Raw genomic sequence first — 13,093 nt, forward strand, 5'->3', positions numbered from 1 at the left:
GCTCTGGAGTTTCACATTTGGCAGGTACCAGGGACAAATTCTTTCAGTGGTTGAGGCTCTGATGGAAATTTATCTGCTCTCCTCCTTCTCCCCCCTGCCCCATCGTACTGTTCAAGTGAAGGAAACAGAAGAATGTTAAATCTGCTAAAAAAATTATTGGCAAGTGATGCAGCTGAACTAGTTCTTGCTAGTACAATCCCAGCTATTGTTTGCTGCGGTCAGGATCTGTCAGCCTTCCTGTTAGAGGGGAGGTAGGAAAAGGCACTGGCTATTATGTTTTAGGAGTATGTTTAACCCTTCATTTAGAGGCTCTTGGAAGGCCAGGAGATGTTTTGTTTGCATGTTTACTCAGGCATTAGGAATTGCATGGTTAAATCACGCCCATGGTAGCTGCCTATTTACAAGAGCAGCAGAAGGAATTACAGGAAACATCCTTTTAAATGGTCCTGTTTGCAGAAAAGATTAGAGCTAGAAATGATTTTTAGGTACATCTATTTGTAAAAGTCTTGGTGCAGGAACTGTTTTTTGTTGTGGGGTATAAATAAGAGCCAACAGAGGAGCACCACTTTGCCAGTGACAGCTCACGTTGATTTGTTTCTTGTAGAAATATTATGGTGTTTTTTCTACAGAATGATCCCCTGTGCTACCAAGATTGTGCTCTTTCCCTTGAAAATACTTGTGGTTAATTTGAAGAACAGGAAAATACTTGTGTGTTTTACAATTCTCAGACTGACAGAGCTCTTCATGTAATAAATGCACACAAATTTGTGCTCTGTATTACACATAAAGTATTCAATTTAGCAAGCCTAGTCATGGTACTTAACTCATTTAGATGTCCATGTAGGTGTCTGGTCTGTTGTTTTCATGGGTGCTTGTCGTGAGGTGTGCAGTTATATCAATGTAATTTTCAATATAATAGAAATATTATATGTATAAAATATATAATTTGCACATTTTTGCCTGTAGGATCAACTTTGTCTTTTCTTGTCAGTGACAGTAGCATATTGCATATTCACACAGAGTAAATTCCTACTTGGAATTCTTGGCAAACTTATTTAGTCTGTACCAAAATAAAAATTTGATGCTGTGGTGTTTTTCAAAGAGAAAAGAAATGAGGCTTGTGCTCAAACTGTTTTGTTGGTTTTTTTGATATAAAACCCATTAAGAATTAAAGAAATTAATTGTAAATGTCTATTTTTAAGTGCAGTTCTGTTTGGTAATGAGGGACAGACAGAAATGGTGTAATTCTTGTTTTCACAGTCTGAAAATCTAATTTTCTAAACTATTCTCTTTCAGGTAAGTCAAAGCTAATTTTTCATAGTGAGTTTGAAGGTGACTCAGGTAAGTCCAGTTTTGGTTTTAAACTCAGTCTTTTTTCTGTGGAGGTGTAAGTGAATAGATATGTGTGTATAACATTATCCTTTGTCAATAATATGTGCATTTTTATAACACTGTCCTTTGTCAGTATTTTAAACTAAACCTCTCTGCCTGTTGCGTGGGAAATAGGTTGCTGTACCACATTTTATAGGTACAGAAAGCAAGGTAGGGTTGCAGGTGGGTTTTACTTTTCTGAGGTGTGGGAGGGTTGCAGGAGTTTGAAGAGTCTTTCTGGTTTTGTTTCTGTGAGCGCTTAGGGTAATCCTGTCAGTGATTATACATGTAGGGGTTTCACCATTAATTACATAAATTAACATTCTAAAAAGAGAATGATACCTAGTAATTAATATTTCAGCAAGTACTCATAATGATGCGATTTTTATTGAAATTTAGTCTAAAAAGTTACCAGATTAAATGGCAGTGTTATTAAAAATAGTTTGATGTAATCTCCGTGTTATAGCATAAAATGATCAAACCATGTAAAATGTTGTGAAAAAGGGTTATGTGTGAAAAACAAATTCAAGAGATCAAATCAGGAAGAACAAACATTTCAGATGTGAGCATGTTGGATCTTTTTGGTCATTCTGTCCGTGTTTGCAGCACAAATTACCCAAACCCATAGAACTGTTTGCGTGCATTTAGAATTTATATGTGCTTGCATATTTCATTAAATGAAAAATGGTGTAAATATTTAATTTGCCAGCTGACCAATGTCTGAACCAGGGAGGTTGTGCTGCTTTGGTCACTGGAGGTGGCTGCAGAAGCCCTGTGCTGTGAGTCTGGTGTGTGCATTGATGCACAGCAGACACAGAGGCTGAATCAGTTGTGGCTTGTCATTATTGATGATTGTGAGAGTGTTTTGGCATTTGTAGTGTTGGATTAATGACAGCTCCAGCCAGGAACCGAGGAGCAAAGTTTGGATGGCACTGTGGAGGCAACCTGCAAAATGTACATGGTGGTGTTTTGGTATGACATTTTCAGTGCAACTTGCAGGTTTTAATTTAGCTTTGTTTGTTTGTTTGTTTTTAGTTTTTAATTTGATAAATATAAATTTATCTCTGAATAAAGCTGGTAGCACATTTTTCTTTGGTAGTGTTACAGCACACAGTTGTTTGGTCCATTAGAAGGCATCTTGCACATATAACTTGCATGATAGGTTTTCTACTGATGTAATATTTGATTGCTGGTAGTTCAATAAAGTATGCTATAGTTAACTCAAAAAATTCAAATTAAGGAGATTTATGATGTTGTATTTTTAATATTTACTATTATTTGCTATATTTTAATGGACATTAAAGAAAGTGAGTCATGGTCTAGGAGAGTACCAAATAAAGCAAAAGATCAAAATGTGCAGGGAGCTTAAATCACTTCAGCAATCATAGTATTGGCTTTTATAGCCTTTAGCATATGAGTCATTGCTTCAAAGCCCAGCTTCATGACTGATATCAGTCCCATGAGAAGAAGAAACTGGTAGTTCAATCAATTTGTATCACCCTCAATTAAAAACTAAATCTATATTTGTTGTGAAGCAGAGAATATCTTTCTTACCTACCTCAACTTGGGAATATTAACTAAAAAATAAAAAGTCTTTTGATTCCTGTATATTTCTTTCAAACCAACATTGGCAAAAACAATTGTATCAGCTTGGCCACGGAGCAGAACACAATGAAAATCTAAGACCCTTTAATTTTGTTTTCCAGGCAGCAGCAAAGCAGCACCGCAGTGTCCTCTCCATCTGTACACCACAAAGTGAGTGCTCGTGCCAAGTGCTGTAATTTAAAATCCCTGTTTTGCTGAACAGCCATTTTGTGCAGACTTCTGTCACCTTAAAAAACATCTGCCCTAAGCCCATCCACCTGTTCCCCTACACGTCTCTGGCACAGGGAAGGAGCTGATTCTTAATCTGCTTGGATATGGAGTGAAATAAGGTTTGAGGTACTGTGAACTGTGTTTTTGTGCCTCTGGGTACCCAAACCTTATCAGTTTGAATATTGTTATGTTTATGAGTAACCACAGAGGGGATGTGTCGAAATGTCTGAGGTTTCCCATCTCACTTCTTCGGCAGACTCAAAATGAAACATGAAAAATCAGTGTTGATTTTATTTTATCTTTTTAACTTGCATGTATTTTGCACTGTCTTAAAGTCACCATGCATTTAGGTGGCTTAATCTGATAGTTCCTAAAACAAACTTCTGCCTCAGTCAGCTCAATTCCAATTCCCAAAATTTTCAGCATCCTGTGTTGAACACTATTTTAGCAAGATGTCTAGAACTGCTCTGCTTGTGCTCTAGAAGACCATGTACACCAACTATTGCCTTAAACCCTTCTGTTTTCTTGTTCTGAATAGACATTATCCCCACATAGTGACAGTCCCGTCCTTCCCCACGATGGCAGCCTATGGACAGGCTCAGTACAGCACGGGAATCCAGCAGGCTGCTGCCTACACTGCCTATCCCCCTCCAGGGCAGCCCTACGGAATCCCCTCCTACAGTGAGTACCCCACAGTCCTGCTGCCTCTGAGGGCATCGTCCTCCTGCTCCTGGCAAAACAGATTTGGGGTCTTTAAGTTTTACACTGAAGTGTCATTTGTGTCTCAGCAACGTTAGGCTTAGAGGAGAGTCTGACTCTAAAAATGCTGGGTTTCCTTTGAATGTTATCAGCTTTAAACCTATCAGCTCATCATATCGTGGGTTATGTTTTTGCTAACTAGGTAAGTTTGGAGCCAGTCAGTTGTAGACTATGAGAAATTCAGGTTCACTCGGATGTGCCATTTAGGAGTAATAGCTCGCAAGTGTTCCCATGATTCACTGTCAAGACAAAGTACAGTAAATATGATATTTATGAAAACTACACTTTGCCATCCTTGATTCTTCCTGAGGTTTCAATAACACAAGCTACTTCAAGAAAATTTCTGTGTATGTTATTACAGAAGAACCAAAATGCAGAGCAGAATAAGGCATGGGTGAGATGTTAGAGAGTACCTTAGTTTTGGAAGACAGTTTGTGTTTAAATGGACACTTACTGGCTGTATGTGCAGTCAGCATTTCTAACCCCGGTCAGCTTTGTTCCCTGCTTTTCTGCACAGCCTTGCCAACAGCTGTGGGGAGACAGTGCTGGGCAGGAGCAGCTGGGGCAGCTAATTAAACCAGCACTCCTGACAGAGGAATGCCTGCTAAACCAAGCCTTAAGTGTCCTCAAGCTCTGCATGGGGATACCAAGCTCTTGAGGAAGCTGAAAGTTCTTTCCACTCCTAAAGACCAAAGAGATGTTGCTCTTATTTAGGTGAAGCTCTTTAGCAGAAAACTTTGGGCTTCCTCCTTCTGGCTGCTCACATGAGGGCTGAGTCTTGCACCATTAAAATGGTTTCATAGTTTTGTTTCCACTCCTGTTTTCTCTTGTGCTCCTCAACACCTTTGTTTACTTGGCAAATACAGGATCTCTTCCCAACAAGAAGTTTTTATACAGACAAAGCTTTTACTGAAGGGGAATTTCATGCAGCACACCAAGGCTGGGGAAGTGGCCTTGGCAGAGCCAAAGCTCTACCAGGATGCTGAGAGGAATGTTCAGGGACCCTTTCTGGAGCTGTTTGTGTGTTTGCATCAGCTGGCTGACTTCCAAGGAAAACTCTGAGCAGTTGTCCTGTTAGAGCAGGTGAAAGCAGAGCCATTTGCTACTGCCTAGAGGCTTTAGGGCATACATGTGTCAGGCCCATATGCTGCTTATAAATCCTGTGGGTGACCTCTTAGCATCCTTGAGCACTGATTTCCCTCCCCCAGCCTGTAAACCCTCTCTAAGATACTCAGCACAGCATATGACAAACTCCACCTGGCTGACAACCAAGAACAATGAAGCAGTATTGTTTTTAGGCACAAAAAGTAAAACTCGGCCAGCTCCTAGACAAAACAGAACATTATGTGGAAATTAATTTGGTGCTAAGGTATTTTGGTGTCTGACAATAATTTTTAGGCTTCCAAAGAGGCCCATTTGCTGGAGATTAATTGTAGCTAGGGTGGGCAGATTGAGTGCTGGCCTGTGGAGTGCTGATGGAGTAGAAAAGCAGGGGATGTTGGGGAGAGGGGCTTCTCTGCACACTCCTCTCTGCCCAGCAGTGATGAAGCTCCACACTTGCACCAGAATTTGTCCCTTCACTGTCCAAATAAACTTCCTGCCTTTCACAGTCATCTTGTGATGAGCTTGTGCTCAAACTGCATCACAGTTCTTCTCACCTAAAGCTATAATAAGTGATATTTATTAGAGAAAACAGTATCTGGGAGAGCTTACTCCAAACCTGAGCAAGCACAGACCTGCTGCTTCTAGTCAAGCTAGAAAGGAGCATGTTTGGGGAAAGGCACCTGAATTCAACTTGTCTACAAGCGCTAAAAATGACAACAGCATAGAAATTGTGTAAATCCAATGTCCAAACATCAGCAAGGTCTTTTTTTAATCCCAGCACCCAGGGAGTGTCCATTGGCCATCTTTTGTTGTGCAAATAGGATGCAAAGGAGGGAAGGATCACGCCCAAAGGGTTCATAATGTGTTGCACCTTTGAGCTGTTTATTTTAATAATACAGCTGTACAATCTCAGCTGCATCTCAGAATAAAATATCAACTCCTTTCATTACCAGCAAGGGTTTCATCTTGCAATGTTTAATTCAACTATTGCTGTTCCCCCTGTAAATTGTCAGTTTAATTGCCTGGTTTTAGAAATGAAAAGATTTTTGTGGCTTCAGGGCTTACCTGTTGTTCCTGAACTGTTTGTTATATCCAACTGAGAAGATGATAACCCTCCTGTAGGACTTGCCAATAAATGTTTTGATACCAAAGCTGAAAATACAATGCAAGTAAAAAATAACTCTTTTGAGAACAGAAATCTTGAGGTTATTTTGCTGAAGATCCTATTCCATTGTCAATCATTGCTTGCATCTGATAACTCTTCAGGAAGTTTGTGTGTCAGTTTCTTCAATTCTACAACAAGAGTTTCTTCAATTCTGTAACAAAACTATATCTTTAGAAATTGCTTTTGAGAACTGTATTAATCATGGCTGTTTACCCATCTTAGAAAAAGTGCTTTTGGTTGTGGGTACAGGATGTGGCTAACTCAAATAAATTAATAAATCACAAATAAATTTGGGATTAATTTGTTTGGCTGTTAGGAGACCTGTTTGGGTAATGCAAGTAGTTAAACACACACACATATATATATCTATATGTGTGTGTGTGTGTTTATTATATTATATACATAATATAATATAACTGATATATATATCACATATACGTATTAGATAGATAGGTATAGATATAGATATAACATATGTCTATAAAGCTGATATATATATATATATATATCACATATACATATTAGAAAGGTAGATATATCTCTAATATGTATATGTGTGTGAAAGAAAGTGTAAAAAAAGAGAGTTTATTAGTTTAAAATCCAGCGGAAAAATCGTTAATGTACTTCATAGTACATGCTGAAGACACCTGTGTTAGATGTGGCACCAAAAAAAAAAATAGAGAAGAAAAAAGAAAAAGGAGTCCTGTGGGTTTGGGGGTTTTGTTCACCTGCTTTTTGTCCATGTTTCCATGCCAAGCACTCATGTTTTGCTCTTGGCTCTCCAAGGCATTAAGACCGAGGACAGCCTGAGCCACTCTCCAGGGCAGAGCGGCTTCCTCAGCTACGGCTCCGGCTTCAGCGCGCCCGCAGCGGGGCAGGCGCCCTACACCTACCAGATGCACGGTGAGTGAGCATCACCTGGGGCACCACAGGGTTACCTGGGCACTCACAGGGTCACCTGGGCACTCACAGGGTTACCTGGGACATCACAGGGTCACCTGGTGTAAGAGCCAAAATGAGAGATGCAGTACTCCAGGGGCTCTCCAAAATGCAGTTTATTGTACCCAAGGTTTCACAGCAGCCCAGGGCCGTGGGTGACAGAGCTGTGCCTACAGCTGTCAGCTCCAGCTGCAGGCAGGCCTGGAGACCCTTTGGTTTTGGTTACAGTGCATTCTATACTTTTCTTTGCTGAGCATCTTAATACAGTAGTACCAATCTATACCTTAACTATTATCGATAGCCTATCATAGCTACTATAATTACCATATTCATGTTGCTATTCTCCAATCACTAAAAGTTAGTACATTATAGTTTAGGCTAGAAGTTGTTTTTCAGTTTTCTTATAGTGGCAAATTCTGAGACCTTTTTTCTACTTGCAACATTTGCTGGCTTGTTTGCCTGTGCTCTCTTTCTGCTTGGTAAAAGCATCATCTTGTTTGGGGTGGGTTTATCCTTTGCTCTAAGCCATAAAAACCCCTTCTAACTAACACACCGTTTGCCTCCTTGGTTATCCAGTGAGACCAGCTCAGCAATTCTTTTCTTCTATATCAAAACTTGCTTCCATCTCTATTCCTTCATCAGACTCTTCATTTAAAAATCTTTCTGCTAAGCATACATATCTGTGAAACTTCTTGTCAAACTTTCATCCTTCCCAACAACCTGGGGCACTCACAGCCCTGTGCTGGACCCATCCTCCTCCTGCAGCTGCTGTGGAAATCTTCTAGGTGCAGGCAGTCAGCACAGGGAAGGAGGTAAAGTCTCTGCTTGATCTGTTTTGCTCATCAAGGCATTGATTTCTGGCTGAGGGACTGGATTTAGCAGTCTAATGTCCTAGCAGAATTCCACCTATGATCAATATAAGCTTTGTCTTTCTGCAGAAACTGTGTTTTCTTTCTCTTGATTAGTTCTGTGACTGCATACCTGGGATTGTTGTGTTGGTGTGAGTTCCTGCATTCTGATGGAAGCAAAACAAAGGTGGTTTTACACTTCATGCAAACAGTCCTGTCAGTATTATGCTTCTTTCTGCCTTATGCTGACCTGAACAAACTGCTCTGTGCTTAAACTGCTGCATATTCTCCCTACTAGTATTTATTTAACAGCCTGATACTTTGATACTAAGAAAAATAAGAGTGACTCTGCTTGAGGAGAGTCTGCACACGAGGATAAAGCTCTGTGTTGGCTTTGTTCATCCCTCTGAGATTTTCCAAGGGTTGGAAAACCAAAGAGGAATTGCATGGCTTTCCCAGACTCTTGCAGAAGCTGTGGAAGGGGAGAGACATCAAGTCTTTCACTTTGCTTTTTTTGATATTGTTGAGGATTTTATGCAAAAAGCCCTTTTGTGACATTGTACCTAGCTGTTCCATTGCAAAACTGTCTTTTAATTCTTTTCAATCCTGAAAGTGAAAGATGAGCATACACATCCACTTTTCTTTTAAGTCTGAGACCAACTAAAATGAAAAGAGAGAAAACAAGGTAAAATCCATTTTATTCCAGATATTATCTAAGAAAGCTGAAGACTAAGAGTTCACCCTTGGCTGAGCCTTCACCTGCTAGTTTTGTTAGAGCACATTATCACTAAGGTGGTTTTTGGGGCTTGAATACCTCATAGTACATGCTGAAGACACCTGTGTTGGATGTGGCACCAAAAAAAAGAAAAGAAAAAAGAGATAGGAGGCCTGTGGGTTTGGATTTTTGGTCACCTGGACTTCTGCCTACTTCTGATCCTACTTCCACATATGTTCTCTTGAGAAGACAGACTCTTGACTTTATTTGGACTGAGGTTTTTAAGATGTCCTCATTTTCAAGCGGTTTAGACGAGCAAATTTTGTGCATCAGCACTTGAAAATGTTCCCCTTGCAAGCAGCAGTGACACAGCCATGAGTTGTACCAAGACAGGCTGAGGAGAACTGTGTGTGTGAGCATGAATATGCCCTAGGGCCATGCTGTGATATTAGGAAAAATCACTTCTCTTCACATATTTATTCCAGGGAGATCATTCCAGCCAGCTCAGTAAGCCTTTAACACCAAAGAAAACAGTTTCTGCAAGTGGCAGGTGCTTTCTCCAAGGCACAGGGAGCAGGAGTAAATGTGTCTTCCTGTAAACAAATATTTCCACCCTTCCTTTGCTGGCTTGTGAGAGGAGCAGTGTGAAGCTGCCTGGCTGCGTGGTTTATTTACCTTGCTGAGTGCTAGTGAGAGGTTTGAGTGAGGAGAAGGAGCCTTCCTGTGCTGAGTGCTACTGAGGAATGTGTGCTCAGGGCTTTCCCACGCCACAGCTCTTGGGGGTGGGGAGGTGACCCCTGCCTGTGCCACCAGCCCCAGGGCCGCTGGGCTTTGCTGCTTATGGGCTAAAACAGCTCAAAAGGACAAACTTTTATCAATATATTTTTATTAAAAAGTTCAATGGGGCTTTAAGAGTCAAGCTTCTAACTCCCAGTTCAAGGACAAAATGTTTTCTGCATCGTGGAGGAAGAGAGATTGTGAAGAGGATGATGGTCAGGGGCTCAGCAAGAAAAGGTACCTCAAACTGCTGCTCAGTGTTCTGTTACCAAGTGCAAGGAAAAAAATTATTTTTTAAGCTATTCTCTGCAAGTATTTAAAGAGTTAATAGCTCAGGTACAGAAGTGAAATAAGTTGGTATTGTTTGCCTTCAGTGAGGACCAAATCCCAAAGCAACATAATGATCTCATTTGTGGGTGAGGGTGGGTGGTCAGATTGCTCAGCCCTCGTGATTCCTCCTCGCTGTCCCCTCAGATAGGAGTTACAGCAGCAAATGAGTGCCCACTGTAGATGTTACACCACTCACCAAGGAACAGAAAACCTCTTGGGTGACACATTTTTGTCTCGCAGGCTCTAGGACAAACGCTGTCCTTGGTTGGTGCTGGTTTGTTCCCTCTGGTGTTTGTTTGGCAGCAGCACTGGCAGGCTGTGAGCAGTAAATGGTACCTCTGAAGGCAGATTTGCTCCCTGCTCAGGTCTGTTTGCTTGCAGTACAAACACAGGTGATGCAGGTGTAAAGGGGCTGCATTCAGCTTTTCATCCTGAACTCCAGCTGTCAGTGGTATCCTGGTCCTTGAGCAAGAACAGGATCCACTAAAGAGCAAGAATGAAGATGTAACATCCTTTTGGTCAGTAAGTGGTAAAGGAAAAGAGCTATTTTACAGCCAGCCAGAAGGGGAAATCTATTTTCATGCTTCCCTAGCATGAAACTGAATTGATTGTGGAAGAGTTTGTTGGCCAAATAACTAATGCTATGTGTCACTCATATATGCAAATATAGAAGATGAGATTAACAAGTTCCATACTCATAAAAATGACAGAGAACCATATTGCAAAGGTGCTGTGGATTGAAATAAAGATTTTAATTGCCAAGTAACAGTGGCTATCATCAGGCTTCAAGTAACATTCAGACTGAATGTGGTATTCATATATTTGCTCTGAAGGAGTGACTTTTTTCCCCTGTTATATTCCTTTTTAACCTGTGTTGTGTACAGGGTTGTTTCATGTCATGATTACATTTAGAAAATTATTTGTTTCATAATGAAGAGATCTGGAATATGCATGTGGCCAGTCTGGGGATGGCACTCACTTTGAGAGTCATGAATCTGGAGAGGAGGTAACAGCTTGCATTAGGTTTTTGCCTTTAAAGTGGTAAATTTGTCATGCTGGGAAAGAAATGTTTCTTCAAGGTCCATTTCATTTCTTAATCAATCCTCATGTAACTGTTCAATTATAGCACCAAATCACCAAACACCCTGGGCTTGATGTTAGAAATGTATTTTTGCTTTTTTTACACATTCTTCTAAGTTTACATTTCCTGACAGTTTAGCCATTCAGTGATTTGCTCAGACTTCTGGTAAAATTATTATTCAATGATAGAAACTGAACATGAGACACAAAGATTATCTTCCAGTTCTGCCCCCAAAAACTTACAGTCTTAACTGGCAGCTGAGGAAACTGCTTGTTGCTGAGGGTGGGGGAGAAATCTGTGGAATATAAGAAACTTAGCATTTAGTGAGCTATGTAAAATACAAAGAGAAAATTGTGCCAGCACATTAGCTAGCCCAGAGACCCATCAGCTCTGCAGAGAGTGCAATAACAGGCAGCTTATAGAGCATTTCCTGTGGTTGCAAGAGCATGTGCTACCCCTTGATTGCACATTAGGCCATCTCTTCTCAGCTTGTCATTAATTCCTAGACAATGCCTTGCTCTTCAGTTATAATTGCTGAAATGACAGCTGGCATGAAACTATGAAGTTGCACAACAGTTGAAGCTGTGGCCAAAGACCACTGTGGATGCTGTTGTTGGGCAGGAAAAGATTTGACTGCTTTTTTGGGGTTTTTTTAATATCCAAATCTATCTACCCACAAAATACTTTTTACATTACAAAGGAAAAATCAGTTATGTAACTGGGATAACTTTCCTTTGCCAAGGAATTGCAGAACAGTGTTGAGCTTGGGACAGACATAAATTTGGGACCAAAGACCTATGCAGTGAAATTCTTTGCTACTGCTGAACATTTGTTTTCTTTGCAGAGCCCTTCTGATGAGCTGTGAAGTGGTGAATGAATAGAAATTAGCATTTCTTTTGTGCAACACTGATTAAAAATTGATTAATTATATATATTGCTTATGTTTGTGGAATGAATTGGTTATGAATTGTTCTCCTGGCCTGAGAACAAGTAAAATCTGAATAATGAATCAGTTAAAATGTTTTCTTATGCTGAAAACATTTTGACCCTTGTTGATATCTGGATAATCTAGACAATTTTTTTTTTCCAAAAGATGCCAGAATTTCTTACAATTATGTGCCAATCTGTGTGTTAAAAACTCAATACGAGGTCATAAATACCAATTTGGTGTGAACAGTTACCTCTGCCTGCATGGATTTTGCAAAGGAAGTCCATGTTTAGTTTTAAACTTGATTCTTGAAGTAGTTGGTGATGAAAATAGTGATGAAATTTCAATCTACACCTGAGAAACGCGGATCACACTTGGGCATCCAGATCGTGAATCCATGTGAAGTCCCAAAAATAAAGGAAAGGGAGAGCATGTTCTCAGCAGCCTGTCACTCAGATGCCTTAGATTGATAAAATTAAACCTCAGTGGTAAAGGAGCAGCCTCTTTGAAAAGCCTCTGCTGGACAGCTGGTTTGCATTAGTGGCAGTCTCAGAGCGTGGCAGCGAAGTTGTGCTCCACGCCGTGGTGGGTTCAGCAGGGAGAGGCCTCTCTTCAGGAGGGGTCAGACCTCACTTCTTGCAGTGTAAATACAAGGCTCCTCAGAATAACAGCACAGTTCTCCCTTTCAAAGATTTCTAAACACCAGGGGCTGACTGTGCTCCATTTACTTTGTTTTAAAAGGAGCTGACTTGTAGGAGAGGGGAAGTCCGTGGGAGAGGCGAAGGTGTTGACAGTGATGCACTGGAGGCTGCAGGAGCTGTGCTACTGCTGCCCAAGGGGAAAGCTCTGCTCTACCTCTTGCCATTTAATGGAAATTAAATATTAACTGGTACAGTCAAGGCAGGAATCTTCTCTGAGGCAGATCTTTAATTTTGGAGGTCTTTTGTGTCTCCTTGAGAGTTTTGTGTGACTTTGTCGTCAGGCTTGCAGAGGTGGCACTGGGGAGATGGGAGCAGCTGTGGCAGAGAGAAGCAATAAGGTAGGGACAGTAGTAAAGGGAAGATAAGGAAAATACAGAGAAAAGTTTGTGTTGAGAAAGGGGAAATCTACAGAGAAGAAAGAAGTGACATTTCCCTCACATGCTGCTTGACTGTCTTGGGAGTGTTAGTGGAAGTCAGATAAACATCTCAAAATGTGGAGTAATGTGCAAAATCAACACAGAAAACAGTCACAGAGATGTTTGGATGTTATAGAGACTTCT

The 13,093-nt window shown here is 40.6% G+C and overlaps 1 protein-coding gene across 3 annotated transcripts in view; it reads left to right on the forward strand.

The window, feature by feature from the left end:
• Positions 1–13,093, forward strand: part of EYA2 (EYA transcriptional coactivator and phosphatase 2) — an 88,427-nt gene that overhangs the window by 39,492 nt on the left and 35,842 nt on the right. For all 3 annotated transcript variants that reach the window (XM_063172280.1, XM_063172279.1, XM_063172278.1), the window contains exons 3-5: positions 3,078–3,126; positions 3,725–3,867; positions 7,001–7,117. In XM_063172280.1, coding sequence (XP_063028350.1) covers positions 3,078–3,126; positions 3,725–3,867; positions 7,001–7,117 — 309 coding nt within the window. The remainder of the gene's footprint in view (positions 1–3,077; positions 3,127–3,724; positions 3,868–7,000; positions 7,118–13,093) is intronic.

The sequence above is a fragment of the Melospiza melodia genome, chromosome 19, assembly GCF_035770615.1.
Source record: "Melospiza melodia melodia isolate bMelMel2 chromosome 19, bMelMel2.pri, whole genome shotgun sequence".
Lineage (NCBI taxonomy): Eukaryota > Metazoa > Chordata > Aves > Passeriformes > Passerellidae > Melospiza > Melospiza melodia.